The sequence below is a fragment of the Nansenia antarctica genome (genome assembly GCF_963989245.1).
Source record: "Nansenia antarctica genome assembly, chromosome: 1".
Taxonomy (NCBI): domain Eukaryota; kingdom Metazoa; phylum Chordata; class Actinopteri; order Argentiniformes; family Microstomatidae; genus Nansenia; species Nansenia antarctica.
This window is the reverse complement of record NC_137674.1, coordinates 72,893,922-72,908,921: the sequence shown is the minus strand read 5'-3', so window position 1 is coordinate 72,908,921 and position 15,000 is coordinate 72,893,922. Positions and strand designations below refer to the sequence as shown.

The following is a 15,000-nucleotide window of genomic DNA, read 5'->3' as shown; positions in this document are numbered from 1 at the left end:
CAGATCTTCAAAACAATGTAGGCGAGGGTTGGGCATCAAAGGTTTTCTGCAGGCTTGGTCCGATCACAGTGTTGTTTCTGTACACTGAACGAACACGTATGTAGACTGCACATGTGTTAAAAAGAAGGTAAAAGTATCATAATAAAGTCATCATTCTATATATGAATATGAACTCATACATATATTCATGTCCAGATTGATATGGATAATTCACACTGCTGCAACACTGTGAAGAGCCTGGTATGAAGCGTTAGCCTCATAGCATCATTTCCTAAGTTCACTTGCCACAAGCTTTGTATGTAGTGTCAAAAATGCCTGTGTCACTTGGGCAGATGATTTTGGAATGTAACAAGCATTCTGATAGGCTGATGGCATAGGCAATAATGCACAGTGAATCAGCAGTGTTAGGAGAGTAGAGTTAGGCAGATATCTCAATTTGGCCAAAAAATTACTTATTATTAATTATTAAATTAATGATGCTATGAGGCTAACGATATGTTATTGTAGAACCCATTGTAGGTTCTCTCATAAACAGTAGTGCCACTCACCCTGTTCTCCTCCATGTCAGAGGTGAAGAGAGACCTACGCTCCCAGGGCTCCTGATGGAACAGCACCAGCAGTCTGAAACACTCTTACCAAACTAATCTGTTTCCTAATGGTGAACCAACAAGGATTAATTTGTGTTACTTTCACAAGATCAGGAAATTGCTTAAAAGGTAAGATGAATATCTAGAATGTTTGTCTACCATGGGGTAAACAAATTAAGGTTACGGTTTTTGAGAGCAGATGTAGCGATTGATGCGTTACTGATGTTGATGAATTATTGACTCATGAATTATTCTCATCAAACATACACAGGGACCCTGTGAAACCTGGAAATTATAAGGCTTTATTTTTAATACTTAAATATACAAACTGGCATATGATATGATGATACTGGAGTGTTCATCATTATTGGTTTTGAAGGTGATTCATTTGATTCTCAACCTTGAATTCCCAGGGTAGCAACTACTTTTTTTGCCAGTTATTAAATATAACACAACAATAAATCACAACCAAGCTTATAATAACTGTTATTAATCTTGCTATTGTATCATAAATCAAGGAATACATCATAAGCAAAGGCAGTCAATAGCAAAGCTAAATACAGGAAGTCAAGGCTACCACAGTCAGTGACGTAGCCTTCACGTCATGTATTGAAGCAACGGTGCTAGCTTGGAAGTCTGAATCCAGTGTCCCATTGTGGGAGGAATGCAGAGAGCGTCCTAGAACACATTATATTGTGTCCCATATAAGTCTAATCATTATTCAACCAATTCATGTAAATCTCGCTATTAGCATTATGCAGCAAATAACCAATTAGCATTTCCAGCTAATTATCCATGTACAATGTAGCATGTTCAGAAAATCAGCATTGGGATTCATCCATGTAAAGCCACTGAGTTAGAATGTCCACCGAATCAGCAAATTAGCACCTTGATTCCGGGAGAGACATACTGTATGTTTACGGTGGCATTAAGAGTTAAAAGCCATAAGCGTTTAACTTTTGGGGGGGAGCGTCAGCTTCAGCTTTTTGTCCCCACCTGGTCCCGCCTCTGTGTGTCTCTGTCCAGGATGGGGCTGAGGCCCCTGAGCCCTGTGTAGGGCCGGTGGGAGACCCCGTTCATGGTGGGCAGGGCTCCAGTGTCTATGGGGCAGATGTAGTCTGCGTCATCAGGCCGCCTCTTCCTCAGGTGACTGAATTGGGTGAAACCAAGCTTCTTTGGCTAAAAAACAAAAGACAAACGACAATAAAATATTAGCTTAGTATTGAGCGTTTCAATCACTGGAGGATTTTCATTGGCAAAATAGCCTAGGGCAATAAACACAGTTTGTCTCAATAGCAAACGAGTCACAACTGACCAGCCAGCTCATTCTTTTTCAACCAAATTTTACAGCACACAAAGTACATCAAGCGCTACACTGCTCTCCGCGCTCCGTGAGGGGGTCGTACCCGGACTTTGGCGGTGGTGGTGAGGGGAGCGTGCCCGGTGGCGTTGCCGTACTCCCGCTTCTCCTGCGTAGCCTGCGGTCCCACCAGGGACATGAAGGCAGTAGCCAGGTGGCGGCGGAGCAGGGTCTTCTGGGGGGGGATGTTCAGCAGCAAGGCCAGGGTCTCAGAGCTGAACCGAGGCTCCAGAATCTGCAGACAGAGGGGGGGGGGGGGGTGGAGGCTGGAGCTCAGTCCAGACAGAGACTCTCTCTCACAGTGCCATGGAGAATGAAGAATGACATGCCGTGAAGAAGAACACTGCTGTCAGGACTGCAGAGTCACTCCCTATCTTCCGCCGTAGACTAAACAGCCATCTCTTCAGGCTACACCTTAACTGTCCCTCCTGAGACATCTATATCCCCTCTACCCCCCCTGTAACCGTTTTTTCTACTGTTAATAAAATAAGATCAAATAAATCAAATTCTTCTAGCATTACGACTGCCAATGGCCCCTGGCCTGAGCTCAGATGACTTTTTCCTGCTACGACTGGTGGATAGATGACTCAGTCAAATGTTTTTGTTGTAAGTCGCTTTGGATAAAGGCGTCTGCTTAATGCCCCAAAATGTAAAATGTCATGAAGAAACCTAGTAAACAGCTACTGTACACATGCCAAGAGAGACAGAGGTATACTGTACGTCCGATCTCTAGAACTGGGCACTCCAGTTGTAAAAAACCTTTCCGATGCGACCTCGATCGACTCGTTGATTGCTCTGAGACAAAGGCCACTCACAATCAGCCCCCCGTGGACCCCGCTGCCGCGCAGGTTGGGCGCGTACTCGGCCAGGTCCACCGCCCGCAGCCACTCCATCACGCGGTGATTGGACCACTGGACCACCTCCGACGGAGAGGGCTGTTTCTGAGGAAGGACAGAGACACATGGAAGCACGTTGAACGGCAGGACACTACCGGCGTACGTACTGGAGCTAGTCCTACAGAGCTAGGCACGTCTGTGACGTCCGTTCATCTCGTTCGCTGGACTAAGACGGTCACACGTCCGTTTGTGTGTGTGTGTGTCTGTGTTTGTGTGTGTGTGTGTGTGTGTCTGTGTGTGTCTGTGTGTGTGTGTGTGTGTGTCTGTGTGTCTGTATGCGTCTGTGTGTGTGTGTGTGTGTGTGTGTGTGTGTGTGTGACGAACATGAAGTTCAGCTCTCGTCGAGAAAGGCTCTTCTCTGATCCGTATCCTCACTCTACCTCCTCGTTCTCCTGACCTCTCACCCCACTATCCCCCCCCTCCGCCCCCCCCCCCCCCCCCAACCCCCCTCTCGTCTAACGTCTTGCCCCCCCCCCATCCTTCTCTCCCCCCCCCTCCCCTACCCCGTACCTCTTCCTCTGGCCTGCGTCGGAGGCAGTGGGGGTTAAACTTGTTGACGTGGAGAACGTGAATGGCACACTTCACACTGAGGTGGTGCAGCTGGCTGGTCACCTTCAGGGACAGCAGGTCATTCTGAAACACACAAACACCGATGCAAGAGACACGTCACAAGGAGAGCCGCATTACATCTGAAAACACCATTGGAAAATACAGTACCAGTCAATAGTTTCAATCGAATGACTGGTACTGTATGTTGGTTCGGCATGAATGAATGAAGAGTCCTTTACCACGGTGAGATACTGAATCATCCTGCCGTCCACTCGCCCCTCGTGGAACTGGTCTTTATACTGAGGGAGACCGATGTCATCCAACCAGCCTGGAAATTGACCAATAGGTGTTTAGCATTAGCGACGGTCCTACGGTAAGGTACAGTAATGTTCCTACTGTAATGACTTACAGTAAATGTTGTGGCAGGTAAACAGATTGCAGGGAACATTGTGCACATACGTGTGACCCAGATGTGGTCCAGCTCAGAGGACTTCTCCTGGGTCTTGGTGCTGAAGGACCTCAGAGCCAGCTGCAGTTTCTTCCTATGTAGGGGGTGCTTCATGCTCATTTCCTGTGGTTGCAGGAAGATTAACGCTCCAGTAAGGTACAGTACGTTCCTACGTGTTTATATATGGTCGTAGCAGAGTTTATGTGTCTGGAAGTGACTCGTTTATCCAAAGCCAATCCATAGTAACATTTATAAACTGGGTTTAAAATGTAATAATCATCCTACAGTGTTACATAGCCAAGCTGTAAAAAGGAGCATTTTGTGCATTTGAGTGAGCACTTCATGGTAGCAAGCCCTGCCCCGCCCCGCCCCACCCCCCATCCCTTGACCCCTGACCTTCTCGAAGTCCTGCGGCGTGGCGGAGAGTAGCGTCTGTCCGTTGTCGACCCACTGTCGGGTCAGGTTGACGTACTGGCCCAGCCCGTAGTCCTCCAGCCAGCCACACACCTGCTCCCTGTTCCACTGGCCGAACGGAGTGTCCATGTCACTGAGAGACAGAAAGCACGTCAGTCAGGTCTCACCTGCAGTAGCGTCGATGCATCTGACAACTCAATGTTTTCTCAGTTTGTTGAGAGAGGAGTTTTTCTTCTGTATTTCTATGATCCTGGCAAATCCGAACATGCAACACATGTAGCCAAACCAATCAGTTCATGAACAAGCTCTCTCTACTGTTAAAAAAAACAAAAAAAACGCTGTAGACTAAACACCCATCTCTTCAGGCTACACCTTAACTTTCCCTCCTGAGACATATATCCCCTCTACCCTTCCTAACAGTTGTAACGGTTTTCTCTGTTAATAAAATAAGATAAAATAAATACAATTATTCTAGCATTACTGCTAATGGCCCCTAGCCTGAGCATAAATTACTTTTTCCTGCTATGACTGGTGGATAGATGACTCACTTACTTACTCAAATGTATTTGTTATAAGTCGCTTTGGATAAAGGCGCCTGCTAAAGGCCCTCAAAATGAATGTAAATGTAATTAATAAGAGTTGTCATGCAGTCCTCTCCCATCCCCAAATCCCAGCACTCTTACCGCGCAGAGCTGCCAGACTCAGGGGTACGGGTGAGTCTGGGCCCCGCTGTGGCCCGTAGACCCCCTCTCCTGAACTGGTTTGGCTCCAGGTCCTCCCCCTGTAGACCCCCAGACTGAGTCCTTCTGAGTCTGCGGGGAGGGAAGAGTCATTCTCTTTAGTCTCCAAGTGATCGGTAAAGTGTGTCTAGATGTCATTAACGGCAAATTCACTCGATTCGTTCAGTTGGATTATCTCTAATCCTCTGGTCTCCCATTGGCTCAATACTGAGTCATACTGGACAGACAGACATTATACAGCATACAGACAGACAGACATACGGTATAGTATACCAAGCACACACACACACACACACACACACGCACACACACACACACACACACACACACACACACACACACACACACACACATACACATGCATGCGCACACACACACACGCACACACACACAGACACAGATGCACATGCACACACTCACACACACACATACACATGAATGCGCACACACACACACACACACACACACACACACACACACACACACACACATACTCACTTTCCCCAGAGCTTCCTGATGCTCCTGTTGTTCTTCAGGTGTTCTGGCGAGCCCACAGCACGCTGTCCTGACTCAGGCCCTGACGACAGGGTTGAATGATCAGTGGAGGTGGTGTCATCCATTTTCTCTGACTTTCCTGTAAGGAGATAGAACCATGCATTTCCATAGGATGTAAACCTATACTGTAGGAAGGAGGGGTTTTGGTGCTTTTGTGGATGTTTCTTGGTGAAAATGTGATATGCATAAAGACAATAAACTGGGTTGAAAAATACATTATTTCCACAAAATTCTAAGTTTGAGTTTGAGCAATAGCTGAATAAGACGATGTTATCTTTGTTATAATAGGGTTTTCTAAAATTGCTGCTTTTCATACTGCCAATGACTCAAGACAAAATCTTGACGACTGTGCTAGAATGAAAATGTTTTTGTTGATTCTAAATGACCCTTGATGAGATAACACAAAAATAAAAATGTTGAATTGCAGTAAACTGGTCCTGCAACTCAAATAACTGTTGGCATGATGCATTCTGGGGGATTGGTAGAAGGTGTATGGAATGGAAACATTTGGATCAAAGCGACCACCCAATAGTAGAGGAAGGACCAGAGAGAGAGAGAGAGAGAGAGAGAGAGAGAGAGAGAGAGAGAGAGAGGGAGAGAGGGAGAGAGAAAGAGAAAGAGAGAGAGAGAGAGGTTGCAGCTGGGCTTTGCCACATGCTCAAAGACCCACCATATGGCACCAGTTATGACTGGGAGGCCAATATTTATGGGCCTGTTTCACCCCACTCCAAAGAGGAGGGTTGGGTGGGTTTGGGGTGAGTGTGGTGTGGGCCGTGACAAACAGAGAGGGTGGGGTTGGTGTGAGTGTGGTCCACGATAAATAGAAAGAGAGGAGGGTGGGGACGTGAACCTGATCTCTGTGACAGACAGGAATATCCGTGGAAACCTGCACTCTGGCCGGGGGGGGGGGGAGGGCCTTCTCTCTATTAGCCATGATCAAAGAAAAAGGTAGCCAATGATCCGAGAGAAGTGGGGGTTTTTTCCCACGTTTCAAAGGGAGGCTAAGGTCTCGGGCTGGTTCTGATATCATTTTGCGTTCCCGTAGTTTTACAGGGGGGCCAGTCAGTACAGGACAGGATCCTCTGAGTCTGTGCTTCTCTGGGGCTTCTCTTACTCTGAGTCAAGTCTCCGTCCTCGCTGCCTTCCGGAGATCTCTGGCTCTGAGTGTCGCTGCTCTTGTCGCTGTTCTCCATCTCGCCGTTCTGCTCCGAGAGGGAGGCCATGACAGGCAGCGTCTGGCTCCTATTATCAGCATGTGGAGACTGGAGACACAACCCACAGAGAGAAGCTTTAGATAGAAACCAAAAAGGCCGCCTGTGTTAGTTTCACCCATGTCTGGCTTGTTTGTGGATTGATTTGTTAAGTTGGGTGTGTATTACACCATGTACACACAGTGATTGCTTAGAAGTATACACAGACATAGAAAGCCGTAGAAAAACAGTGTAGGGTTCGAAGGTAAACACGAAAGGGTTTAGTGACAGTAAAAGTACCTCAGGTAACACCACAGCTTCTACAGGAGGCTCAACTACATGCTAGAGGTCGGAAGAAGAGTGAAGAAAGAGTCAGGAAAAAGGAAAGTCGAGGTGTTAGGGCTGTGACCAAATCAATGACAGAGTTCCAGCAGAACAGTGTACAGAGATACAGTGTTAGGCACTAAATCAATGAACATACAGTACCAGTCAAAAGTTTGGACACACTTTCCCTTTCAATTGAATGGTGTTGAAGTGTGTCCAAACTTTACCTTTCGTGAAGATCCATTCGGTAGGTCGTCCATACTACTAGATAAAAGGCGGGGCTGTGTCCTGACCGAAAATGAAAAAAACTGCGTCAACACGCGACAACAATACACTGCGTCGTTCAACTCATCACGATGACTAGTTGATCATTTTAGTCGCACTAGACACTAACACCAGAACAGCCGTGCCTTTTTTACCTACTATAAGAGCCAAATGACATAGTCATAGTCTTTACAATGGTAAGCTGCTATTTACACACAACGACCACTAGTTGGCAAAATAGCTTTGCTGTGTTTTCAAAAATGTAAGAATACTGGGTGGTAGAACGCACATATCTAGGAAAAGTCATGAAAGGAGGGCCCTGAAATTTGATCCGAGTGCAAAGATATAAAAAACTAAATTACTCACAGGGTCAAATGACCCCACCCATGGCTGTTCTAGTGTTAACTTATCCCGTGAAGAAGACAGTCTCCAGAGTCTCACCTTGAGTCTACGACGTCCTTCTGGACCGACAGAGGAGAAACCTGCAGCTGTGGAGACGATCTACTGGAGGACAGCTGGGATGGAGGGAAGACAGGGAAGAGGGAACCAGGGATAAATCCTGTAACCCAGACTAGGACTCCTCGTGTACTACCTCTGATCTGTATCGGATACGAACACATTCAGATTCATACCGCTCTCTCACCCACCTCGGACTTCAAGCTCTCAGAGTGAGCGCTGGCAGGCACCGTCATCATCAACACTCCCTGCTCCTCTTCCTCACTGCTGCTGGACAGAGTCCTCTCATTGGACGCTGAGAGGACGGCAGGCAGAGCTACAGCATCACAGAGAGAAAGGGGTTATTGCTTCTCTCACAGATTGCTTCTCTCAATTGTATTAGCAAATACGTCAAGGTTCCAATAGCATAATTAAGTAGCCTTGAGAACCGATGGTTCTAACAGCCCATAGGGCAGGAGCCTATCTCCTGTTTACATAGTGTGAGGCGGCTTGATGTACAAGTACACCCCCTGGACATGACGCTGGTATGTTGCAGGGACTAACCCCCCCCCCAATCCAACCCTTAATGCTGAGTGCCAAGCAGGGAGGCATCAGGTACCATTTTTATAGTCTTTGGTGCGACCCGACCGGGGATCTAACTCACAACCTCCCAATCTCAGAGTGGACACTCTAACCGCAACACCACTGAGCTGGTTTCCAACAGCACGAATTAAATTAAATTCAACTTTATTCGCCATGTGCAGTGCACTAGGAACATGACTTGGTATTCTACCATGCTGAACAAGCTACAGTACATACAACATACAACAGCAAGACGACAATACAACAATACTCAAAACAAAATATACAGTACCAATATGAGTGAATATTATGAATACTGTACAACTAAGTGCAAGAACATGTAAAGTACAAGGTGCAATGATCAGGAGTTATTGAGGAGGGCTATGGCTTTGGGGAAGAAAGTGTTCAAGTGGCGTGATGTTTTTGACCTGGTGGCCCTGTACCGCTGACCAGAAGGGAGTAATGCAAACAAGCTGTGAACTGGATGTGAGGGGTCAGCCACAATCTTGCGTGCTCTCTTCAGTGATCTGGAGCTATGGAGGTCTGTAATGGGAGGCAAGGGGCAGCGGAATGTACCTTTTCTCTGTGTTGGGACGTCTCGGAACTGCCTGCACTGGCCGAGCAATAGTGTGAGTTCCTCGATACGCCGGTCCTGCAACGCAAAAGAGATGTTAACCCTTCAATAAAGTTGATAAAAGGCCACTCGATCGTCTCAATAAAGTTGATAAAAGGCCACTTGATCGTCTCAATAAAGTTGAATGAAAAATGGAATCCCTTACTGCCTAGCATATTCCCTGCATTACTGGCTGATACTACTAATGCTCCATACATATTTAGCATTTAAAGAGTAGAGCAGGGTGGGGATTGACGCAGGCACAGCTGGAAATCCAAGTCGTTGAGGAGCGTGTGTTTTTTGAAGTGGTGCCTGTGAATGGACTTACCATGCGTCCCTTAATGTAGCGAAGTCCAAAATTAGGTTTGGCACATCCTGGACTCCTTTAAGTGTGGCTTTGCCTAAAATTGCTGGCCCCTTGTGTATGTGTGTGTGTGCCTGTGTGTCTGTGTGTGCGTGCGTGCGCTTGTGCGTGTGTGTGTGTGTGTTTACACACATGGCTGTGCGTCTTCAAAGATCTAAGGTTCCGTGGGAGACTGCAAGAGTACAAAAGCTCCACTGTGCTATAACTGGCAGAGGGTGGAACCGTCGGTGAACTGTATATTGACGTACAGCGATGGGCCAAGGCAACCAGGTGCCAGATACCATCCAAACAGTAATGATGATGATCGTGTTGTATATATGCCAACACACAGCTTCATGTACACAATGTTACCCTACTTTAAACCAATGGACAGCACACGTTTGAAGTTATATAACAGCCAGCTCTGCTGAGCTGAGAAAATAGACTCTCTTACTCTTCCTTACTGTCAAGGTCACTCACCTTTTCATCATTGGAGGCTAGCAGTGAGTCCATCCCTGTCCTCAACCTTTGGAGCTCCTGGTCTGAAGAAAGAAGAGCAATACTGCAGTTATGACAATATATTGTACATTATGCATCAGGGGAGGATGGTGGAGGTAGAAATCGGAGGACAGGCTCGTTGTAATGTCATGTAATGGAATAGGGAACGACGCGTCTTCCGATGTCTACCTCCGCCAGCCTCCGCTGGTATGCATCGCCAACGATCTCTGCAATCGCTCAGTTGTAGTGTTGTAGCACTGACAGGAAGAAAATATTTGGCATAACGACAAAAGGCATGAAATCCATCCAATCAATCAGACAGTCGTCACGGAAGAGTGACAGGAAGAGAAGAGGCCGAGACCGAGCCAAGTGTTTGGTCGCATTCCATGATCGGGTGTGATTTTGCGTTTGTGATTTTAGCTCCCCCGAAAGAGCAGAAGAGACCCACCGAAGAACCAGAGAGGGCGAGAGTGAGGCAGAGGGGTTTGACGGTAGGGGAGGACTGTTCTAGAACAGGAGAGGTTCTTGAGATAAGAGGGACAGCTAGCTCAGAGGTGTTGTTAGTCAGCGTCGAGGCTTACGTTTGTTGTTCAGCCTTCTCCTGTACATCTCCTCTAACAGTGAGGGTGATGCAAGGTGGAGAGACACAGAGAGACACCGTTAGACACCGCACGCTCATGCAGACACACACTCACACACTCACACACTCACACACACACACAGACACACACACACACACTGTCTCTCTCTCTCTCTCACACACACACACACATGCACACACGGACGCTCACACACACACGCACACACACACACACACACTCTGTCTCTCTCTCTCTCTCACACATGCACGCACACGCATGCGCGCATGCACGCACACGCACGCACACACACACACACACACACGCACGCACGCACACACACACACACACACACACACACACACACACACACACACTCACACTCACACACACACCCACACACACACACACAGACGGACACACACACTTCTCACACACTGTCTCTCTCTCTCTCTCTCTCTCTCTCACACACACACACTTCTCACACAAACATACACACACACACACACACACAGACGGACACACACACTTCTCACACACACACTTCTGTCTCAACTAGGCAAAAATACAATTCCATCATTCCCTAAGGACACCTGGTGTAAAGCAGGAGGTGTTACCTCTCTCTGAGCTCCCAGTGGAGGGGGGGGGTCTGGCCAGCAGCCTGGTGTGGAGGGTCTCTATCTCAGCGTTCTTCCTGAGCAGGAGCTGCTGGAGGTCACAGATCTCTGCCTGGGTGTGAGACAGAGAGGAGGTGAGTGTCACAGATCTCTGCCTGGGTGTGACACAGAGAGGGAGGTGAGTGTCACAGATCTCTGCCTGGGTGTGAGACAGAGAGGAGGTGAGTGTCACACACACTCATCACAGATCTCTGCCTGGGTGTGAGACAGAGAGGGAGGTGAGTGTCACACACACTCATCACAGATCTCTGCCTGGGGGTGAGACAGAGAGGAGGGTCATGTCACAGATCTCTGCCTGGGTGGGAGACAGAGAGGGAGGTGAGTGTCACAGATCTCTGCCTGGGTGTGAGACAGAGAGGGAGGTGAGTGTCACAGATCTCTGCCTGGGGGTGAGACAGAGAGGGAGGTGAGTGTCACAGATCTCTGCCTGGGTGTGAGACAGAGAGGAGGGTCATGTCACAGATCTCTGCCTGGGTGGGAGACAGAGAGGGAGGTGAGTGTCACAGATCTCTGCCTGGGTGTGAGACAGAGAGGGAGGTGAGTGTCACAGATCTCTGCCTGGGGGTGAGACAGAGAGGGAGGTGAGTGTCACAGATCTCTGCCTGGGAGTGAGACAGAGAGGGAGGTGAGTGTCACAGATCTCTGCCTGGGTGTGAGACAGAGAGGAGGTTCATGTCACACACACTCATACCGGAGAAGCAAGCACGCGCACACACACACACACGCACACCAGCGATGACTGGTGTCAACACCTTTTTGGGGGGAGAAGAATAGTGTCTACCCACGTTTAAAATTAGCACATTTTAACGTGAACATTTATGTTGGTCAATTTCCGTCAATTTCCTTTTTTTTTCAATCACTTTGGGTCTTATGAACTTGAAAGCAGACGTTCGCAGGTCTGTCTTATTCATTTTATGTGTCATAAAAACGATCCCCCAGAACGTAACCATTTAGAGACGATGTTGTTATTCAGTGTACCATGTGCGATATATGGGCACAATAAACTTTACGACAGCAGAGCCACAACAAAGCACGAACACTGACAGACAAAACTTCTCTAGAAAGGCTCAAAATGTAGTAAACACAGTCACTTTAGTGGAACATAAGCAAAAAGCAGATGTCACATTAAAGTCACACACAAACGTCGATCTGTTTTTACTGCATCTGTTTATTTTCTATTCCGTCACAAGGACGCCTTCAAAATAGTAACACATACAGACATGTGTGGATGTATCACGGGGCCGTGGGTTGGTGCATGGGGAAAGGTGAAGGGCTGAAAGAGTGGGGTGCAGGGTGGCATAGGGGGTTAAGGGCTCTGGCAGCGGCCCTCCCACTGTCTGTCTGTGTGTCTGTCTGTGTGTCTGTGTGTCTGTCTGTTTGTCTGTCTGTCTGTCTGTCTGTCTGTCTGTCTGTCTGTCTGCTCTGTCTGTCTGTCTGCTCTGTCTGTCTGCTCTGTCTGTCTGCTCTGTCAGGGCTTGTCTGTCAGGGCTTGTCTGTCTGTCTGTCTGTCTGTCTGTCTGTCTGCTCTGTCAGGGCTTGTCTGTCAGGGCTTGTCTTTCTGTCTGTCTATCTGTCTGTCTATCTCTGTCTGTCTGACCTGTCTGTCTGACCTGTCTGTCTGTCTGTGTGTCTGTCTGTCTGTTTGTCTGTCTGTTTGTCTGTCTGTCTGTCTGCCTGCTCTGTCAGGGCTTGTCTGTCTGTCTGTCTGTCTCTCTGTGTCTGTCTGTCTGTGTGTCTGTGTGTCTGTCTGTCTGTCTGCACAAGCTTTACACTGAGCCCCAGGCTAGAGAGCCAGGCCCTGAGAGAGTTGTTTACACACAGAGAGTGAAAAAGACAGACAGACAGACAGACAGACAGACAGCTGCAGAAAGAGAGGGATAGGCGGAGAGACGTGGGGAGAGTGATAAATAGCTCACGGGAGACAGGGAGAGGAGCTAAACATAGAGAGTAAGAGGTAAGAGATGGAGTCAGAGAGAGAGAGAGAGAGAGAGAGAGGGGGGGGGGGTATTGAGCAAGTGAGAGTAATACACAAAAGCTGGGTAAATGTGGAAGGCAAGAAAGTGAGGTGGAGGAAAGACAAAGATAGAGATTGCAAGGAGGGAGAGCGAGAGCAATAGAGAGCCAGAGGTACGGACGTGCATGTGGAGAGGTACAGACATGAGGAGAGGTACAGACATGAGGAGAGGTACGGACATGTGGAGAGGTACAGACATGAGGAGAGGTACAGACATGCAAGTGGAGATGTACAGACATGTGGAGAGGTACAGACATGAGGAGAGGCACAGACATGAGGAGAGGTACAGACATGAGGAGAGGTACAGACATGAGGAGAGGTACAGACATGTGGAGAGGTACAGACATGAGGAGAGGTACAGACATGAGGAGAGGTACAGACATGAGGAGAGGCACAGACATGAGGAGAGGTACAGACATGTGGAGAGGCACAGACATGAGGAGAGGTACAGACATGAGGAGAGGTACAGACATGTGGAGAGGCACAGACATGAGGAGAGGTACGGACATGTGGAGAGGTACGGACATGTGGAGAGGTACAGACATGAGGAGAGGTACAGACATGAGGAGAGGTACAGACATGCATGTGGAGAGGTACAGACATGTGGAGAGGTACAGACATGAGGAGAGGTACAGACATGTGGAGAGGTACAGACATGAGGAGAGGTACAGACATGTGGAGAGGTACAGACATGAGGAGATGTACAGACATGTGGAGAGGTACAGACATGAGGAGAGGTACAGACATGCATGTGGAGAGGTACAGACATGTGGAGAGGTACAGACATGAGGAGAGGTACAGACATGAGGAGAGGTACAGACATGCAAGTGGAGATGTACAGACATGTGGAGAGGTACAGACATGTACAGACATGTGGAGAGGTACAGACATGAGGAGAGGTACAGACATGAGGAGAGGTACAGACATGTACAGACATGTGGAGAGGTACAGACATGAGGAGAGGTACAGACGTGCACATGGAGAGGTACAGACATGTGGAGAGGTACAGACACGAGGAGAGGTACAGACATGTGGAGAGGTACAGACATGAGGAGAGGTACAGACATGAGGAGAGGTACAGACATGAGGAGAGGTACAGACATGTGGAGAGGTACAGACATGAGGAGAGGTACAGACGTGCACGTGGAGAGGTACAGACATGAGGAGAGGTACAGACGTGCACGTGCGCCACGGTATTGCAGACGACAGCCAAAAGAAACAAGACCAGTGGGGCGATGCTTAATTAAATGGATGTCTGCTTAAACAATTCACCACAGATTTGTAAAAGAAAAGACCAGCTATTGTGAATGAGAGAGAGAGAGAAAGAGAGAGAGAGAGAGAGAGAGAGAGAGAGAGAGAGAGAGAGAGAGAGAGAGAGAGAGAGAGAGAGAGAGAGAGAGAGAGAGAAAGACTGTGACTCATCTAAACTGGCCGGTGGAGGGGATTGGACAGTGTTATGGAAAGTTGGAGAGAAAGCTAGGTCAGTTACTGTAGCAGTGGAATATGGGCACTGGTCGATGGTCTAGGGAGACTTTCGTTCTTTCGTTCTTTCGTTTTACCTTTGTTGCTTTGAGTTTCCTCTCATACTGTGACTTCTGGTCTTCAAGCTTGTCCACCTTGTCTTTGAGGAGTCTGAGCTCTAGAAGTAAGCCCTGCACATTTTTTTAATGAGAAAAATAACTGTGGTTAATTGTCAAACAACGGTCGCATTGTTCGTAAACACAACACACTTTAAGATCTGTTTGGAAATCTCTGCAATGCATTGCATGGTCAATGTGCTGGGCTCAAAGGTCTTCGTAGATTAGTAATGTTAGCAAATTGCTCTCACACAACACCACTAGACCACCGTGCCAAAACCTAATGCAAGTTTTTAAAAATTAATGAATACATTTATTACATTTTGTACATTTTGTACATGTTGTTTCCGGCCTGG

General features: G+C 47.8%; 1 protein-coding gene across 4 annotated transcripts in view; it reads right to left on the bottom strand.

Annotated features, from left to right (window-relative positions):
• Positions 1 to 878: 878 nt before the first annotated feature.
• Positions 879 to 15,000, bottom strand: part of ppfibp2a (PPFIA binding protein 2a) — a 28,632-nt gene continuing 14,510 nt past the window's right edge. For 2 of the 4 annotated variants that reach the window (XM_080546422.1, XM_080546425.1), the window contains 19 exons: positions 14,627 to 14,719; positions 10,994 to 11,105; positions 10,380 to 10,412; positions 9,781 to 9,842; positions 8,921 to 8,996; positions 7,975 to 8,099; positions 7,769 to 7,842; positions 7,291 to 7,351; positions 7,040 to 7,081; positions 6,664 to 6,811; positions 5,493 to 5,628; positions 4,938 to 5,066; positions 4,237 to 4,387; positions 3,852 to 3,963; positions 3,632 to 3,720; positions 3,354 to 3,476; positions 2,763 to 2,888; positions 1,994 to 2,182; positions 879 to 1,766 (listed from right to left, as the gene is read on the bottom strand). In XM_080546422.1, the coding sequence (XP_080402548.1) occupies positions 1,566 to 1,766; positions 1,994 to 2,182; positions 2,763 to 2,888; positions 3,354 to 3,476; positions 3,632 to 3,720; positions 3,852 to 3,963; positions 4,237 to 4,387; positions 4,938 to 5,066; positions 5,493 to 5,628; positions 6,664 to 6,811; positions 7,040 to 7,081; positions 7,291 to 7,351; positions 7,769 to 7,842; positions 7,975 to 8,099; positions 8,921 to 8,996; positions 9,781 to 9,842; positions 10,380 to 10,412; positions 10,994 to 11,105; positions 14,627 to 14,719 (2,082 nt within the window). In that variant the 3' untranslated portion in view covers positions 879 to 1,565. The remainder of the gene's footprint in view (positions 1,767 to 1,993; positions 2,183 to 2,762; positions 2,889 to 3,353; positions 3,477 to 3,631; positions 3,721 to 3,851; positions 3,964 to 4,236; positions 4,388 to 4,937; positions 5,067 to 5,492; positions 5,629 to 6,663; positions 6,812 to 7,039; positions 7,082 to 7,290; positions 7,352 to 7,768; positions 7,843 to 7,974; positions 8,100 to 8,920; positions 8,997 to 9,780; positions 9,843 to 10,379; positions 10,413 to 10,993; positions 11,106 to 14,626; positions 14,720 to 15,000) is intronic. The other 2 variants (XM_080546424.1, XM_080546423.1) reach the window with 2 other exon arrangements.